The sequence below is a fragment of the Saccoglossus kowalevskii genome, chromosome 9 (assembly GCF_978046115.1).
Source record: "Saccoglossus kowalevskii chromosome 9, keSacKowa6.1, whole genome shotgun sequence".
Classification (NCBI taxonomy): Eukaryota; Metazoa; Hemichordata; class Enteropneusta; family Harrimaniidae; genus Saccoglossus; species Saccoglossus kowalevskii.
Window position 1 is genome coordinate 11,411,324 of NC_140649.1, and position 13,021 is coordinate 11,424,344.

At 35.7% G+C, this 13,021-nt stretch overlaps 2 protein-coding genes across 2 annotated transcripts in view; one reads left to right on the forward strand and one right to left on the reverse strand.

Moving 5' to 3' along the window:
* Nucleotides 1-2,495, forward strand: part of LOC100373273 (HEAT repeat-containing protein 1) — a 38,573-nt gene extending 36,078 nt beyond the window's left edge. The window contains exons 40-44 of the mRNA XM_085503916.1: nucleotides 6-174; nucleotides 601-782; nucleotides 1,104-1,262; nucleotides 1,609-1,717; nucleotides 1,998-2,495. Of these exons, the coding sequence (XP_085360042.1) occupies nucleotides 6-174; nucleotides 601-782; nucleotides 1,104-1,262; nucleotides 1,609-1,717; nucleotides 1,998-2,086 (708 nt within the window). The 3' untranslated portion in view covers nucleotides 2,087-2,495. The remainder of the gene's footprint in view (nucleotides 1-5; nucleotides 175-600; nucleotides 783-1,103; nucleotides 1,263-1,608; nucleotides 1,718-1,997) is intronic.
* Nucleotides 2,496-5,056: 2,561 nt separating this feature from the next.
* LOC144341578 (alpha-amylase-like) lies at nucleotides 5,057-9,923 on the reverse strand. The gene is made up of 4 exons (XM_078011499.2): nucleotides 9,863-9,923; nucleotides 8,263-8,305; nucleotides 5,484-5,716; nucleotides 5,057-5,175 (listed from the first exon to the last, which is right to left on the reverse strand). Exons 1-4 carry the CDS (start codon nucleotides 9,921-9,923, stop codon nucleotides 5,057-5,059), a joined length of 456 nt encoding a protein of 151 aa, XP_077867625.2.
* Between the last annotated feature and the right edge of the window lie 3,098 nt (nucleotides 9,924-13,021).

The window sequence follows — 13,021 nt, forward strand, 5'->3', positions numbered from 1 at the left end:
TTCAGCTCTATGATTGGGCTACACAGACTGGAGCTCATAAAGAGAGGTTATTGACTTTTTACCGTCTATCTGATAACATAGCTGAAAAGCTAAAGGGATTATTTACTCTCTTTGCTGGACATATTGTAAAAAACTGTGCTACTTTGTTGAATGACAACAATTCTTCAAAAACAGGTAACTATGCAATACTGACTGTGAATGCATGGCTTCCATGTATGTGATTGTTTGTGATGCACATCAGAGATTTGGCTTGCACATCTACACCTAGTCACTGTAAAGGAATGTACATTTCATGCTATTTGGATTTTTACGGCACTTAATGTGGTGTGTCAGCTTACTTTAGGCACTTTATCCTGCTCGTTTCTATGTTTGTACTCAATATGCATGCAGTGTATGCTTGGTTAACATGTGTCAAGAATTGCCACTTATCTTTGGTATTAAACTGGTGTGTAGTAGGGTGACTCAGAACTGAACTGCATATCAAAAACATTTAATATTAATTGTTGATGGCTTAATATGTGATGAAACAAGAAATATCTTAAACATCAGTGCATATGTCCTTTTTAGTTAATATGACATCTAAAAATATTTTCTTTATAGATTTAAAGTTTTTTGAGATCGATGGGGATGAAGATGATGAAGAAGCCCAGAGTGTAGATGAGAAATCTACTTTGTTGCTACAATACATCATTGGTTGTCTTCATAAGTGTTTTCTGTATGATACAGAAGGATTTCTGAATCGGGAGAGATTTGAATGTTTGATGCAACCAATAGTAGATCAGGTATCTATGAATTTATTTCAAGTTTTTTAGAACTAATTTAGATTATTCAGAGACGTTTTCTTGCAGTGTAAAATAGTTTTGCGGATTTCTAGTCAAATGTTGTGAGTCAATTTGCAAAAATAAATTTGATAATTGTTTTTTTGAGGATCATGTTGATCATATATACGTTTCCATCCTTATTCGATCATGGTCAATGATGTCATCTATCATGTTTGGTCTATGTCGTCCATCTTTGCTGGGAATATCATTGATTAGTTGGTGATGTCATCCATCTTAGTTGGGGATGTCATCTATCATCATGGTTCTATTTTATTTTTTTAGATTGATAACCTACAAGGCGGTATTGAAGTCTACAAAGAAAGAATGACATCATATCTTACACCATGTATTGGTCAGCTGCTTGTTGCTGCCGGTGATGATTCGTCATGGAAACCGCTTAATTATCAAGTTTTGTTGAAGATGAGAAGTGATTCTGCAAAGGTAATTTATTGACTTGACCTAACGTGGTTGACTTGTATTCCTATCATCAGTTATCATGGTTATGTTGACTGTTTACCAATCAAACCCTTTTTATATAACTAAGTTTGCAGGCTATTCCATTTAAAGTTGATATAAAGGTTAATTATAGTAGGTCTCAAGTTGCATGTCTTGTTTTTTTTCTAATAAAAATGTCTGCCTGGCAACCATTTTGTTGTATCAAGCATTGTTATGTAACTAAAGCCTACGCATTATCATTTGTATTGCTTAAAATGCTGTAAGATCACAGGTAACAATTCCTGTGTATGTCAGTAATGTCATTTATTGTGAGTCTTAATTTTGTTTTCAGGTCCGCTTTGCTGCACTTACAGTGTTACAAGAAATTCATAGTAAACTTGGTGAAGATTTTCAGATTCTGATTCCAGAAGCTATTCCATTCTTGGCTGAACTATTAGAAGGTGATTACCATTTTAATTGTCATTGATAGTTGTGAATATATGCTAATTTTATTTTGTGGATTTCAAATATATAGACTGATTTAGATTTAGCAAGCCTTCATGTTTGCTAATGACCATTAACAATTTTAGTTCCTATATGCTCCTAATTGTAACTTGTAGGTGACCTAACTTCTGATCATTGTAGAAGTTGCTGCACCACAATCGTTTTTTTTTTAAATTATTGGACCTTTAATGTATGTTCTTCATATGATAATAACATTTTTTTTCTTTCTATTGTTAGATGAATCAGAAGAAGTTGAAAAACAGTGCCATCAAGTTATAGAAGAGATTGAGAAAACATTTGGGGAGTCGTTACAAAAATATTTTTAATGACAGATTGAAAATTATATAACTTTTTATAACTTTTTTTTTTTGATTTCTTGTTGAAATGTATTCAAAGAAGTACATTGGCTAAGCATTGTTATACAAGTTTCCATAAAATCATGTCAGAAGGTGGCCAATTTTATTGTTTTTTGCTATATTAAAATATGTGCATATTAATTAGCTTAATTTGCATATAATGTATTTTGATATCTCCAGAAGCTTTTGCTGGATTGTGAAACTAAATCGATGTTTTCCTTACAACATCAGATGAATTGGTTGGTGCTTATTGAATTTTTTAATTAAGCATTTACACAGTAACAGGCGATTCAAGTGAAGGCAAATTTAATGAAGGTATTTTTCAAGATCTTGATGGCTTGTACTTTTATTAGCTAATTAAAGTTACAATTCTCACACATACATGTAGTCCAAATGGTTAATTGTATCTGGTTAGTTAGTTTTTGGTGTATATCCTTCATATAACCTAATTTGCATGCTATACATGTATTTGCCTGTTCTAGCATATTAAACCATATTACTGCTATATTAGATACATTGTATATCGCTAACAAATCATATACTAAGTTGGATTGTGTAGTAGAAATAATACTGTGCATAATGACTGAGATCTATCCTTTTGCTTGTTATTTTGAATAATATTCTAACTTGCTACGCAGTATTTCAAAAGAAGGTAGAATCATCCTCCCATTAAAACTAAATAAAGCTAAATCAATGCTGGATCAACTTATCCAACACTACTACGACTTCCGCCCTTTAAGTTACAAAGATCATACCATATTTTTAAATTTAATAGGGGAGCGGGGGTAAATCAGTCATAAATCATTACAGGCATAACAGAGTCCTGTCAATACAGGAGCATCTATATGATATGACTGAGTTGTTCACTACATAGCAAATTATTTATATTCTTGTATAAGAACACAGTCACACTCGTTATAATTTAGGTATTGAGTTTTTTCATCACAGTTTGTGCATTTGGGCAATACTGCGATGATTCACAATAACAGAATCTCGCATTATTCTCATTGCGTAAATATGGCTTATAAATGTGGTTTTTTAGTGAGGACATCCTTTGACACAATCTCCAGCTTATGCTTTGTTTATTATTGAGTAACGTTCAAATTAAATTACATTAACCTCATAAAATAATTTTATTTTGACATTTATTATTACAGTCTACTCAAATCACATGGAAAGAACGACACAGTATATATGCGATTGTAATATCAAGGATTCCATATATGATCTATTCTACAAAAATTATTATCAAACATGAACACGTTAATGTATGCACATCTTCTTAAGTGATGATCACTTGCATACAGTGTACTCAGTTCCACCTGCTGACCCTAGACAACTGAACCACTGATTACGGGGATATTCTTATCTTAAGTTGCCATTACCATAACCAATAAATTCAAACCACTCATCTTCACTTCGAGAACAATCCATATCTACATTTAACATCCAGTAATGCACACCATATATGTTCATAACCATAACCATCTCTCGCCACAGTTGTTGGGTGGTCGGGATCATCTGTTGTCCAAACCATTGGTGATCCATCTGCTGGGACACCATTGTATTCACCTTGGTTGGATTCGGCACCATACCAGTCTAAGTATTCATTCGTCTTCCACGAGTTATATTTAAAGTTTCTGCCTCCTGTAAGGTGAACAATTGGTATTGAGCAGTTGGTAGATTAGGTCAGGTCATCTTCACTTTCACAACGTTGGGTCTCGTCAATACCCACCATGCAGGAAGATACTGTAACTCGGTGTTGTTTCTTTCTTTAGAAATATAGTATGCTTGTGCGGCTCTGATTGTTCTGTAGTTTGAGGGGATGTGATGTATGCGGTGGTTTTGTCTGCTGTTATTATTTGTGTGGTAGTTGGAGGACCTACTGTAGTTGCTCCGCCAGATGGACAGTATGGTATTTCATTATGAACATTACACATGGCATCAACATGGAAAGATACCAAACGATCTTCTATATCATGTGGGATACAAATGCGTGCATACCCATTTTCGTCTACTGCAATGGTATACCAGCTCCAAGTCTGTGTTGCATGATCGTAATCACCGTGGATGATATCGCAATAATATCTCTCTGGAAGGCCAGTGTACAAGAGTTCACCAAGTGTATAGTCATCCAAGTTAAAGGCAATGAACCCTTTATTGCCTCAAGAGAATGCGATTTGGTTATTGTCATTATCCCACCAGTTGTCCATCTCTTCTCCCTTCACAACATTCCTGAAAGTTACCATATTTTTGGTTGATCGCCATCTGTGTTCACACACTCATCCATTTACAGTTTCCTTCATTATCGTGTACGTCTTTAGTTATGTAATCCTCGTCATGTGGCGGTCCTTCCTATCCAAATTCCCATTGATAACTGCTCATCAACCGTGTAAAACCATAATCCCATGCTAACATAAACGCATTTGCCAGTCTGTACTCCCTTGGGTGTTGGTGGGTGATTATGTCAAGCCCGATTGAACCATTGGTACATTGATTTTCGTGGTTATCAACAAATACCAAGGCATCGCCACTTGGTAAAAGCCCCAAACTTTCATCAAATGTTTCCAGACATTTAAGCCTGTCTTCACCACAGGGAAAAAAACTAGTTAGATCAGCGCCGTACTTAACTCCGTGACATGAGCAATGTCATTGTATTTGTACTTGGTGATTGTTGAGTTACCAAAGTCGACGACCTCCTGATATACAAAAGGAACCGCACCAGATGAAAAGTAGTCAGTGTTTAAATTGTCCAGCTCATCATTATATGTATGATTTATGAAATGTATTTAGCTGACTCAATACGAAACCCGGCAACGCCAATATCGATCGGGTCATTCATGTATTCAGCAACTTTTTGACAGACAATGTGAGATTCAGATCTAACAGACCCATTAGATTACAGTTTCGAACCTCATCTGGGTCGTTATAGTTGTTAACTCATCCATCGTTAGAGGAGCATTCATCTGGGCCATGGAAATCACCAGAGTTGAATGGAACCACAGGAAAACGCTTGATGCTAGCATCATAGTAGCTGCCACCAATAGAGTAACCAGAACCTAGGATTAGAGAATTATACCTGTCAAAAATGGTCACATAGCTTGGTGGCTGATATAAGTATGTTTTGCTTCATTTGATTATGCCATCTATAAATTTGACACAACACAACGTAATTATATGTAGACAAATTATTACATTTATTACGTCTAATGAAGTTGATAATCCGATTGTGTAATGTATTTGTTATTTACTTTACTTTACTTTTGTAAATAGTTTGAGGGTTTGACTTATTCAGGGGTGCAAACATATCCAGGGACCTATTGAATAAATGTGTTTGACATATCCAGGTGTTTGTGATGTGTCATACCTGCATCCTCAGACGTCATATGATTTATGTTGACGTCTGCATATATGCGTACACCAGCCTTATTGCATCCATCCACCATATCAACGAACTCGTCACGATTACCACTACGACTCTCTATCATACAACTCACAGGTTGGTATCGTTCATGCCATGGTCTGTCTGGTTCCAATATTATTCTATGTTCATTGGGCGGGGATACTTGTACAGCTCCATAACACAAAGGAACAAGAGACCTACAAACGAACGAATACACTAAGATGCTATTTTATTCAGACATTTAGTATTATTTAATATGATAGCAATTATTAGACTTATGTTTTGACCTGCGTGCGTGCGTCCGGACCTGTGTCTTAGAAATGCCTGGACCAATTACAATCAAACTTCACACATACATCATACATGACATTATACATATGCACATCAATTTGTTTCACGATCTGATTCAAGATGGTCGAATGGCAGCCATTTTGTACTAAAATTTCATCAAAATTAAGCATTTCTCGGCTGTTTACAGATGGATTTTGTTCAAACTTGGTATATACATTGAACATTATAGGATCTTGATGCACATCATTTTGTTTTTCAAATAAGATTAAAAAAAGGCCGACTGGCGGCCATTTTGTTTTAATGAATGTGGTTCTAGTGCCATATTTCTGACTTGCTTTGACTGATTATGTTCAAATTTTAAATATTCATTATACACTATGTCATAGATATGCCAATAGGTTTGACGATCCTATTAAAAATGGCCGAATGGTGGCCATTTTTGTGCTAAACAATCATCAAATATCAAGCATTTCTTGCATTTATGGATGGATTTCGGTTAAACTTGGTACATACGTTAGACATTACGGGTTCCTGGTGCATGTCATTTTATTTTTCAGATCGGATTCAAAAATGACTGACTGGCGACCATTTTGTTTTAATGAATGGGCTTCTAGAGCCATATCTCTGACATGCTTTGACTGATTATGTTCAAATTTTATATATTCATTATACATCATATTATAGATATATACATGTATTCAAAATGGCTGATTTAATTAAATTTTAATTAATTCTGTTCCAGAGCAATATCTCTCAATGTGGACAAGTGCTCGTTTGACGATCAGATACAACGGTCAATCATTTTAATGTTAAACAATCATCATAATCATATTCCTGGCATGGTTATATTCCAGCTATATTACTATAAACAAAACTATATATCTTAAATTCGATAACTAACGGGGACTGTTCCATGTATGGCTTGTTCTATTCTATTCTATTCTATTCTATTCTATTCTATTCTATTCTATTCTATTCTATTCTATTCTATTCTATTCTATTTCTATTCTACAATTATCAAGGTAAACTATTGCCACCATCGATATCGATAAACACTGATTAGGAGTATTGTGGCCCTTTCGCTTCCAATGTTCCATTTAGAGGTTTGTTATTGGAAGTGCGTTAACAGATGATGATACCAATACGTTTTTGTAATTATGTCATGTGTCATATGACCCCTAGGCTTACTCTTCACATTTCCTGGCGACGTCAGTCCATTTCCATTCGAGTAGATGTACTACAGATGCACACGAGAAACGTGGAAGCATATATCTTCAAGAAAAACATTTTTCCTTCTCCAAATTATATATTTAAATGTAGCTGAAAGATAAGTTGTTATGGAAATAATAAACTTCCAATGATCAAAGTATAACTGTTTTTACTATTTTATTTATTTGGATCAAATGCATATGAATAAAAACAAACATAACGCAGACGAATGAAAATAAATTATTGCGGAACAAGGACAATACAATCGTACAAGAGATGAACTTATAGGAATCTCAATCTTACATTAATAATTATACATTGGATTGAGATATTTTGTATTATGTTGGGTGCATACATTCTAATAAATCAATGTTTTATTTTTATTTGATTCAATTAAAAGCTATGGCTTTCCGTGGATAAACATCATCTTTTGTGTATTTCGATTTATTGAAATAATTGACGGCGTGTTTGCCAAAATTAATTAACGAATTTGATATTACTACATCTATTCAGGTTCAAATAATTATTGTAATGTGACAAAGGGAAAATACATAAATCATACTCCTGTGTTATTGGAAATACGTTTTAATATTCATAAACACAATGTTACCCTATAATTCCATGCCAAAGATGTTGACACTTCTAGTCATTAGTATACAACTTGAAGAATATAAATAAATGTAGATAATACCACATACTTCTTCCAAGATTTCTTTGCAATACACAATTGTACACATTTCATGAGACCACAGTGTAAGGTATACTCACCATATACTTGTCTATGTCAGTTGCTTTTGTAATAATGAATTTGAATCTGCAATATGGCTGCTTTTAAATCAAGACTCCCTTCGCTATCTGTATTGTATCAAGTCAGATGTATTTTAATGTTAAAGCTTCCCACATGAATGAACTGGAAAAGATGCGGTCATCCATTGTTGTGTTGTGTTGTGTTGTGTTTGTTTGTTTGTTTGTTTGTTTGTTTGTTTGTTTGTGTGTGTTGTGTTTATTTATAATACTACCTTTAAATTATAATAAATAATCAAATTTAGTATGACTCTCTTATGATTAGTTATTGGGATGCCGTTTATATTGACAACAAAATGAAATTATTGCCGTTATCAGGATAATATCCACATCAAATGCCCAGATCTGTTACCTCTAACGATCAAGCATATTGCTTTTTGCGTTTGCAAGGCGTATGTATATGTATTTATGAACTATTTCTTGGACATTATTTACCCACCTGGCCCATTCCCAGTCGGCGGACAAATCAAGAACTTCTGCATCTAAAACAAACGACGTTATTCAAATATTTATACGCTAACATTATCCATTTACTGGGACACTGTTTGTGTTTACATTGTTCGGAAACAAATTTTTACAATTTTCAGTTCATTGTAATGGAACTAATATATTTTATGTACGGAGTTTCTGTCATATTCATTGTCCCTTGGTGTGTGACGAATGTTGCATGTGTTCTGTAATTGTCAGCTTAGTTGTTCTTCTCTATCATAATGGTCTTGTGAAGTAAATTGGTACGCAATTACTGTGAAGTGCTTTTAGACAATTCCTTGATGAATTAATCAAATTGTATGATTTCTCATATAATAGTATAACTCCACAGTTATGTGCTTTTTCACAATTCATCTCATAGAAGTAACGTATTTTATGTATTGATTATCATGTTATAGCAGACATAGTGATTCTCATCGTTCAACAACATGAATTTTACTCAGAGAATAAAACATTCACTACGTAACGTGATCCAGGCGAACTGTTGCGAGCACCGCCATCTTGAACAATTTTCTGCATAGCAACGGTCCGTACAAGTGGCAACGTCCCCTATTCCTACTACTTGAGGGAAGGTGAAGGCAGATTCTTATCAAAACAAACCATCGATAAATCGATAAACTTATTAAATTTGGTATAAAAATAATACAGATGAAAATAATTTAGTTGCATGCGCACGTCCCGTCGGCAATAAATAATAAGCCTGAATAATTAGTATTGTGTATCAAATGACATCCGTTATCCCCACTCTACTGGACCTGTGCGCTTCTTCTAGGTATTAAAACATTGCCGAAGAGGTATCGCTGCGCACCATTTTGAAAAAAATAAAAAAAATTTGATGAAGGCATAATGAATAATGAAGGTTCAAAATCAAAGAGCTCAACACTTGTGTTGACAAAATCTGTACTAGTATATACGTTTGTTATAACAGATATTTATACATATTTGTGACATTCAAATTAGTAGGGGGTATAATCAAGTAGCTGTATTTCAGGTATCGTTTTTCATCCCGTTATTTGGCAATTACTATGCACTGTCCTCCCTCTTTGATGGCCTGGATTGGCCACGGTTTCATGTAACACAGAAATTGGCACAATTATTGGAAGTAGTCAAGTTCATTGGCAGATATATATTGACACTAGAGTGGGAATGCGTGTCAGGTCTATGTGTTCATATTTACACAGTGAGAATATTTACTAACGAAACACAACGGTTTACTATGGATGTCGCTGGATGGGGTTGACTAAACCACAACGGTGTGAAATGTTATTGTCAAATTCACCTGGCTTTGGCGTGAAAGATAACACATGGTATGTATCAAGTTCAAATGATTACACCGCTTAAACACTCACATAATTAACATATACGGCCAGCATTTGCTAGAACATTTTCAGTGAGGCACTAACAATAAGAACATCGACTCCATGAGCCAGTATAGCTGAATAGTCTAGTAGGTAGGTATGCAGTAACCTATTATAAACAACATCCATGCACAACTATATAATTTATCACTTTTAAATTAGTGGGTCATGTCAAAAATTTTACTAACTGACCTTCATCTATCACAATATAATGATGTAAAAATGTAAAAGCTACAGTCAATATCAAAAACATTTAGGGGTACATTTTTGCTATACATCATGAGCTGTGAAAGTATATATCATTGTTTGAGAGGGTCTGTACTCTTTATACGGATTCCATGCAGTGACAAAGCTTCATTTGTTGGAATTTATGTTTTTCATAAGTATTTTTGAGCCTATTGACATGAAGTATTTTGTGGTCGGATCATTTGTGGCACTGTTGTGCACTACCGTATTGTCAAACAAGTATCCTTACACAGGTGAGGACAAACAGACTGTAGTGCATTTATTTGAATGGAAATGGACTGACGTGGTTGAAGAGTGTGAGAGGTAAATTATTAGAACATGTTTAATTTGTGCATCATTACTCTGCCAAGTATCTACGTGGGTAGATATTACTTGCAGTGTTATCTTCTAGACAAGCCATCAAAGGAAATATTATTTCGCCAATTTACAGAAACAAAATCAATTACAAAACAAGATCTAACCTTAAACGAAATAAGCTACACGAACTTTGCAATACTCTGACCTGTTTCAGGTTTCTTGGTCCCTTGGGTTATGGAGCTGTTCAAGTATCCCCGCCCAATGAACATAGAATAATATTGGAACCAGACAGACCATGGCATGAACGATACCAACCTGTGAGTTATATGATAGAGAGTCGTAGCGGTAATCGTGACGAGTTCGTTGACATGGTGGATAGATGTAATAAGGCTGGTGTACGCGTATATGCGGATGTAGTTATCAATCACATGACTGGAAAAAATGCAGGTAATATATAAATGGTAGATTCTATAGAAACCAAAGCAAAAAATGTTTTCACTGGTATTGCCTGCAATAGAATTTAATATTTTCAATAACAAAGTTGAGAACATTGATCGGGCGATCAGTGCTAAACTATATACCCCAATATCCACCCGGTGAACGATAAGTGTTCAAAAACTGATGAAGGCAATCTGTTGGTCATCCAATTTCTCTCCTACTTGGCAGGATGGTTGGGCAAGTGATTGTGTGATCAGATGCGTGAGATCTTACACTTTGGCAATCCATTTGCTTATATTATTCTACGGAGTTATGCGGTTAATTTGATTTCTTTCCATCCAACTTCTTTAGGACATGGTTATGGTATTGGTGGCAACAAGTTTAATGCAAGTAGTAAAAGTTACCCGGCAGTACCATACAAATATGAACATTTCAATGGACAAGACACGTGTAAATCTGATGATGGTTTGGTTCACAATTGTACCAACGCTGAAGAAGTTCGCAACTGTAACTTATTAGGTTTACTGGATCTCAGATTATATATGGACCACGTTCGGGAGATGGTTACCAATTACATGAATGATCTCATTGACATGGGTGTTGCTGGATTCCGTATAGAATCAGCTAAGTATATGTGGCCGTCTGATTTGGAGTATGTTTATAGCAAACTTCAAGACTTCAACACCACTTATTTCCCATCAAATTCCCAGCCTTTTATATATCAAAAGATTGTTGATTTGGGCGACAATGAAGGAATATCTTACCGTGAATACACCGATTATGGCTGTGTTACAGAGTTCAACTATGGTGTAGAGCTCGTACGGTTTTTCGGGGGAGAAGAGCCACTGAGATGGTTAGAAACATTTGGAGTAACATGGGGATTCTTGAAAAGTACTGATGCATTGGTGTTCATTGATAACCATGAAAGTCAGCGAAATGCATTCAATATGAGTGGTAGTTATGGTATTATCACTCACAAAGAACCAATTGACTACAGAATGGCAAATGCATACATGCTAGCATGGGATTATGGTTTTACACGTTTGATGAGCAGTTATCAATGGGAATTTGGATGGGAAGGGCCTCCACATGATGAGAATCACATCACTAAAGACGTACACGATGATGAAGGAAACTGTGTAAATGGATGGGTGTGTGAACACAGATGGCGATCAACCAAAAATATGGTAACCTTCAGGAATGTTGTGAAGGGAGAAGAGATGGGCAATTGGTGGGATAATGACAATAACCAAATCGCATTCTCTAGAGGCAAAAAGGGTTTCATCGCCTTTAATTTGGATGATTATGTGCTTGATGAGTCCCTGTATACTGGCCTTCCAGAGGGATATTATTGCGATATCATTCACGGTGACTACGATCATGCAACACAGACTTGTAGCTGGTATACCATTGCAGTAGACGAAAATGGGGATGCACGCATTTGTATCCCACATGATATAGAAGATCGCATGGTTGCGTTCCATGTTGATGCCATGTGTAACGTTCATAATGAAATACCATTCTGTTTATCTGGTGAAGCAACCACAGTAGGTCCTCCAACTACCAGATCCACATTAAAAACAGTTCTCACTAAAAGTACTACTATTGGTCGTACAACATATCCGAGTACAACTCAAAGTACTTCTATTTTTCCCACAACCACCCAACAATCATCTACCCTTTCTACGACTTATCCCACTACAACTCAAGAAACATCTACAACACATCCCCCACAACCAAACAAACATCTACCCTTTCTACAGCATATCCCACTACAACCCAACAAGCATCTACCCTTCCTACAACATATCCGAGAACAACCCAGCGAACATCTAGCAATTTCACGACATATATCACTACAACCCAACGAACATCTACCCTTTCTACAGCATATCCCACTACAACCCAACAAACATCTACCGTTGCTACAACACATTCCACTACAACACAACAAACATCTAGCAATCCCACAACATATTTCACTACAACCCAAAGAACATCAACCCTTCCTACAACATATCCAAATACAACCCAACGAACATCTACCAATCCCGCAACATATCCCATTAGAACCCAAAGCACTAGTTCCCTTCCTACAACACATCCCAGAACAACCGGAAGTACTTCTACACTTCCAACAACATATTCCAGTACAACACAAAATACTTCTATCCATCCTACAACACATTCCAGTACAACCCGAAGTACTTCTGCTCTTCCTAGTACATATCTGACTACCACTCAACGAACGTCTACCCTTCCTACAACATATCTGACTACCACTCAACGAACGTCTACCCTTCCTACAACACATCTCAACACAACCCAAATTACAACAACGATGAAATCCACAACAGTGTCTTCTACCAA

Coding starts and splice junctions, on each gene's coding strand:
- LOC144341578 (XM_078011499.2), bottom strand. CDS start 9,923: ATGTTTTTGATATTGACTGTAGCTTTTACATTTTTACATCATTATATT. Junction 8,306..9,862: donor TTATATTGTGATAGATGAAG/GTCAGTTAGTAA, acceptor CGTTTGTTTTAG/ATGCAGAAGTTCTTGATTTG. Junction 5,717..8,262: donor GCCGACTGGGAATGGGCCAG/GTGGGTAAATAA, acceptor GTTCGTTTGTAG/GTCTCTTGTTCCTTTGTGTT.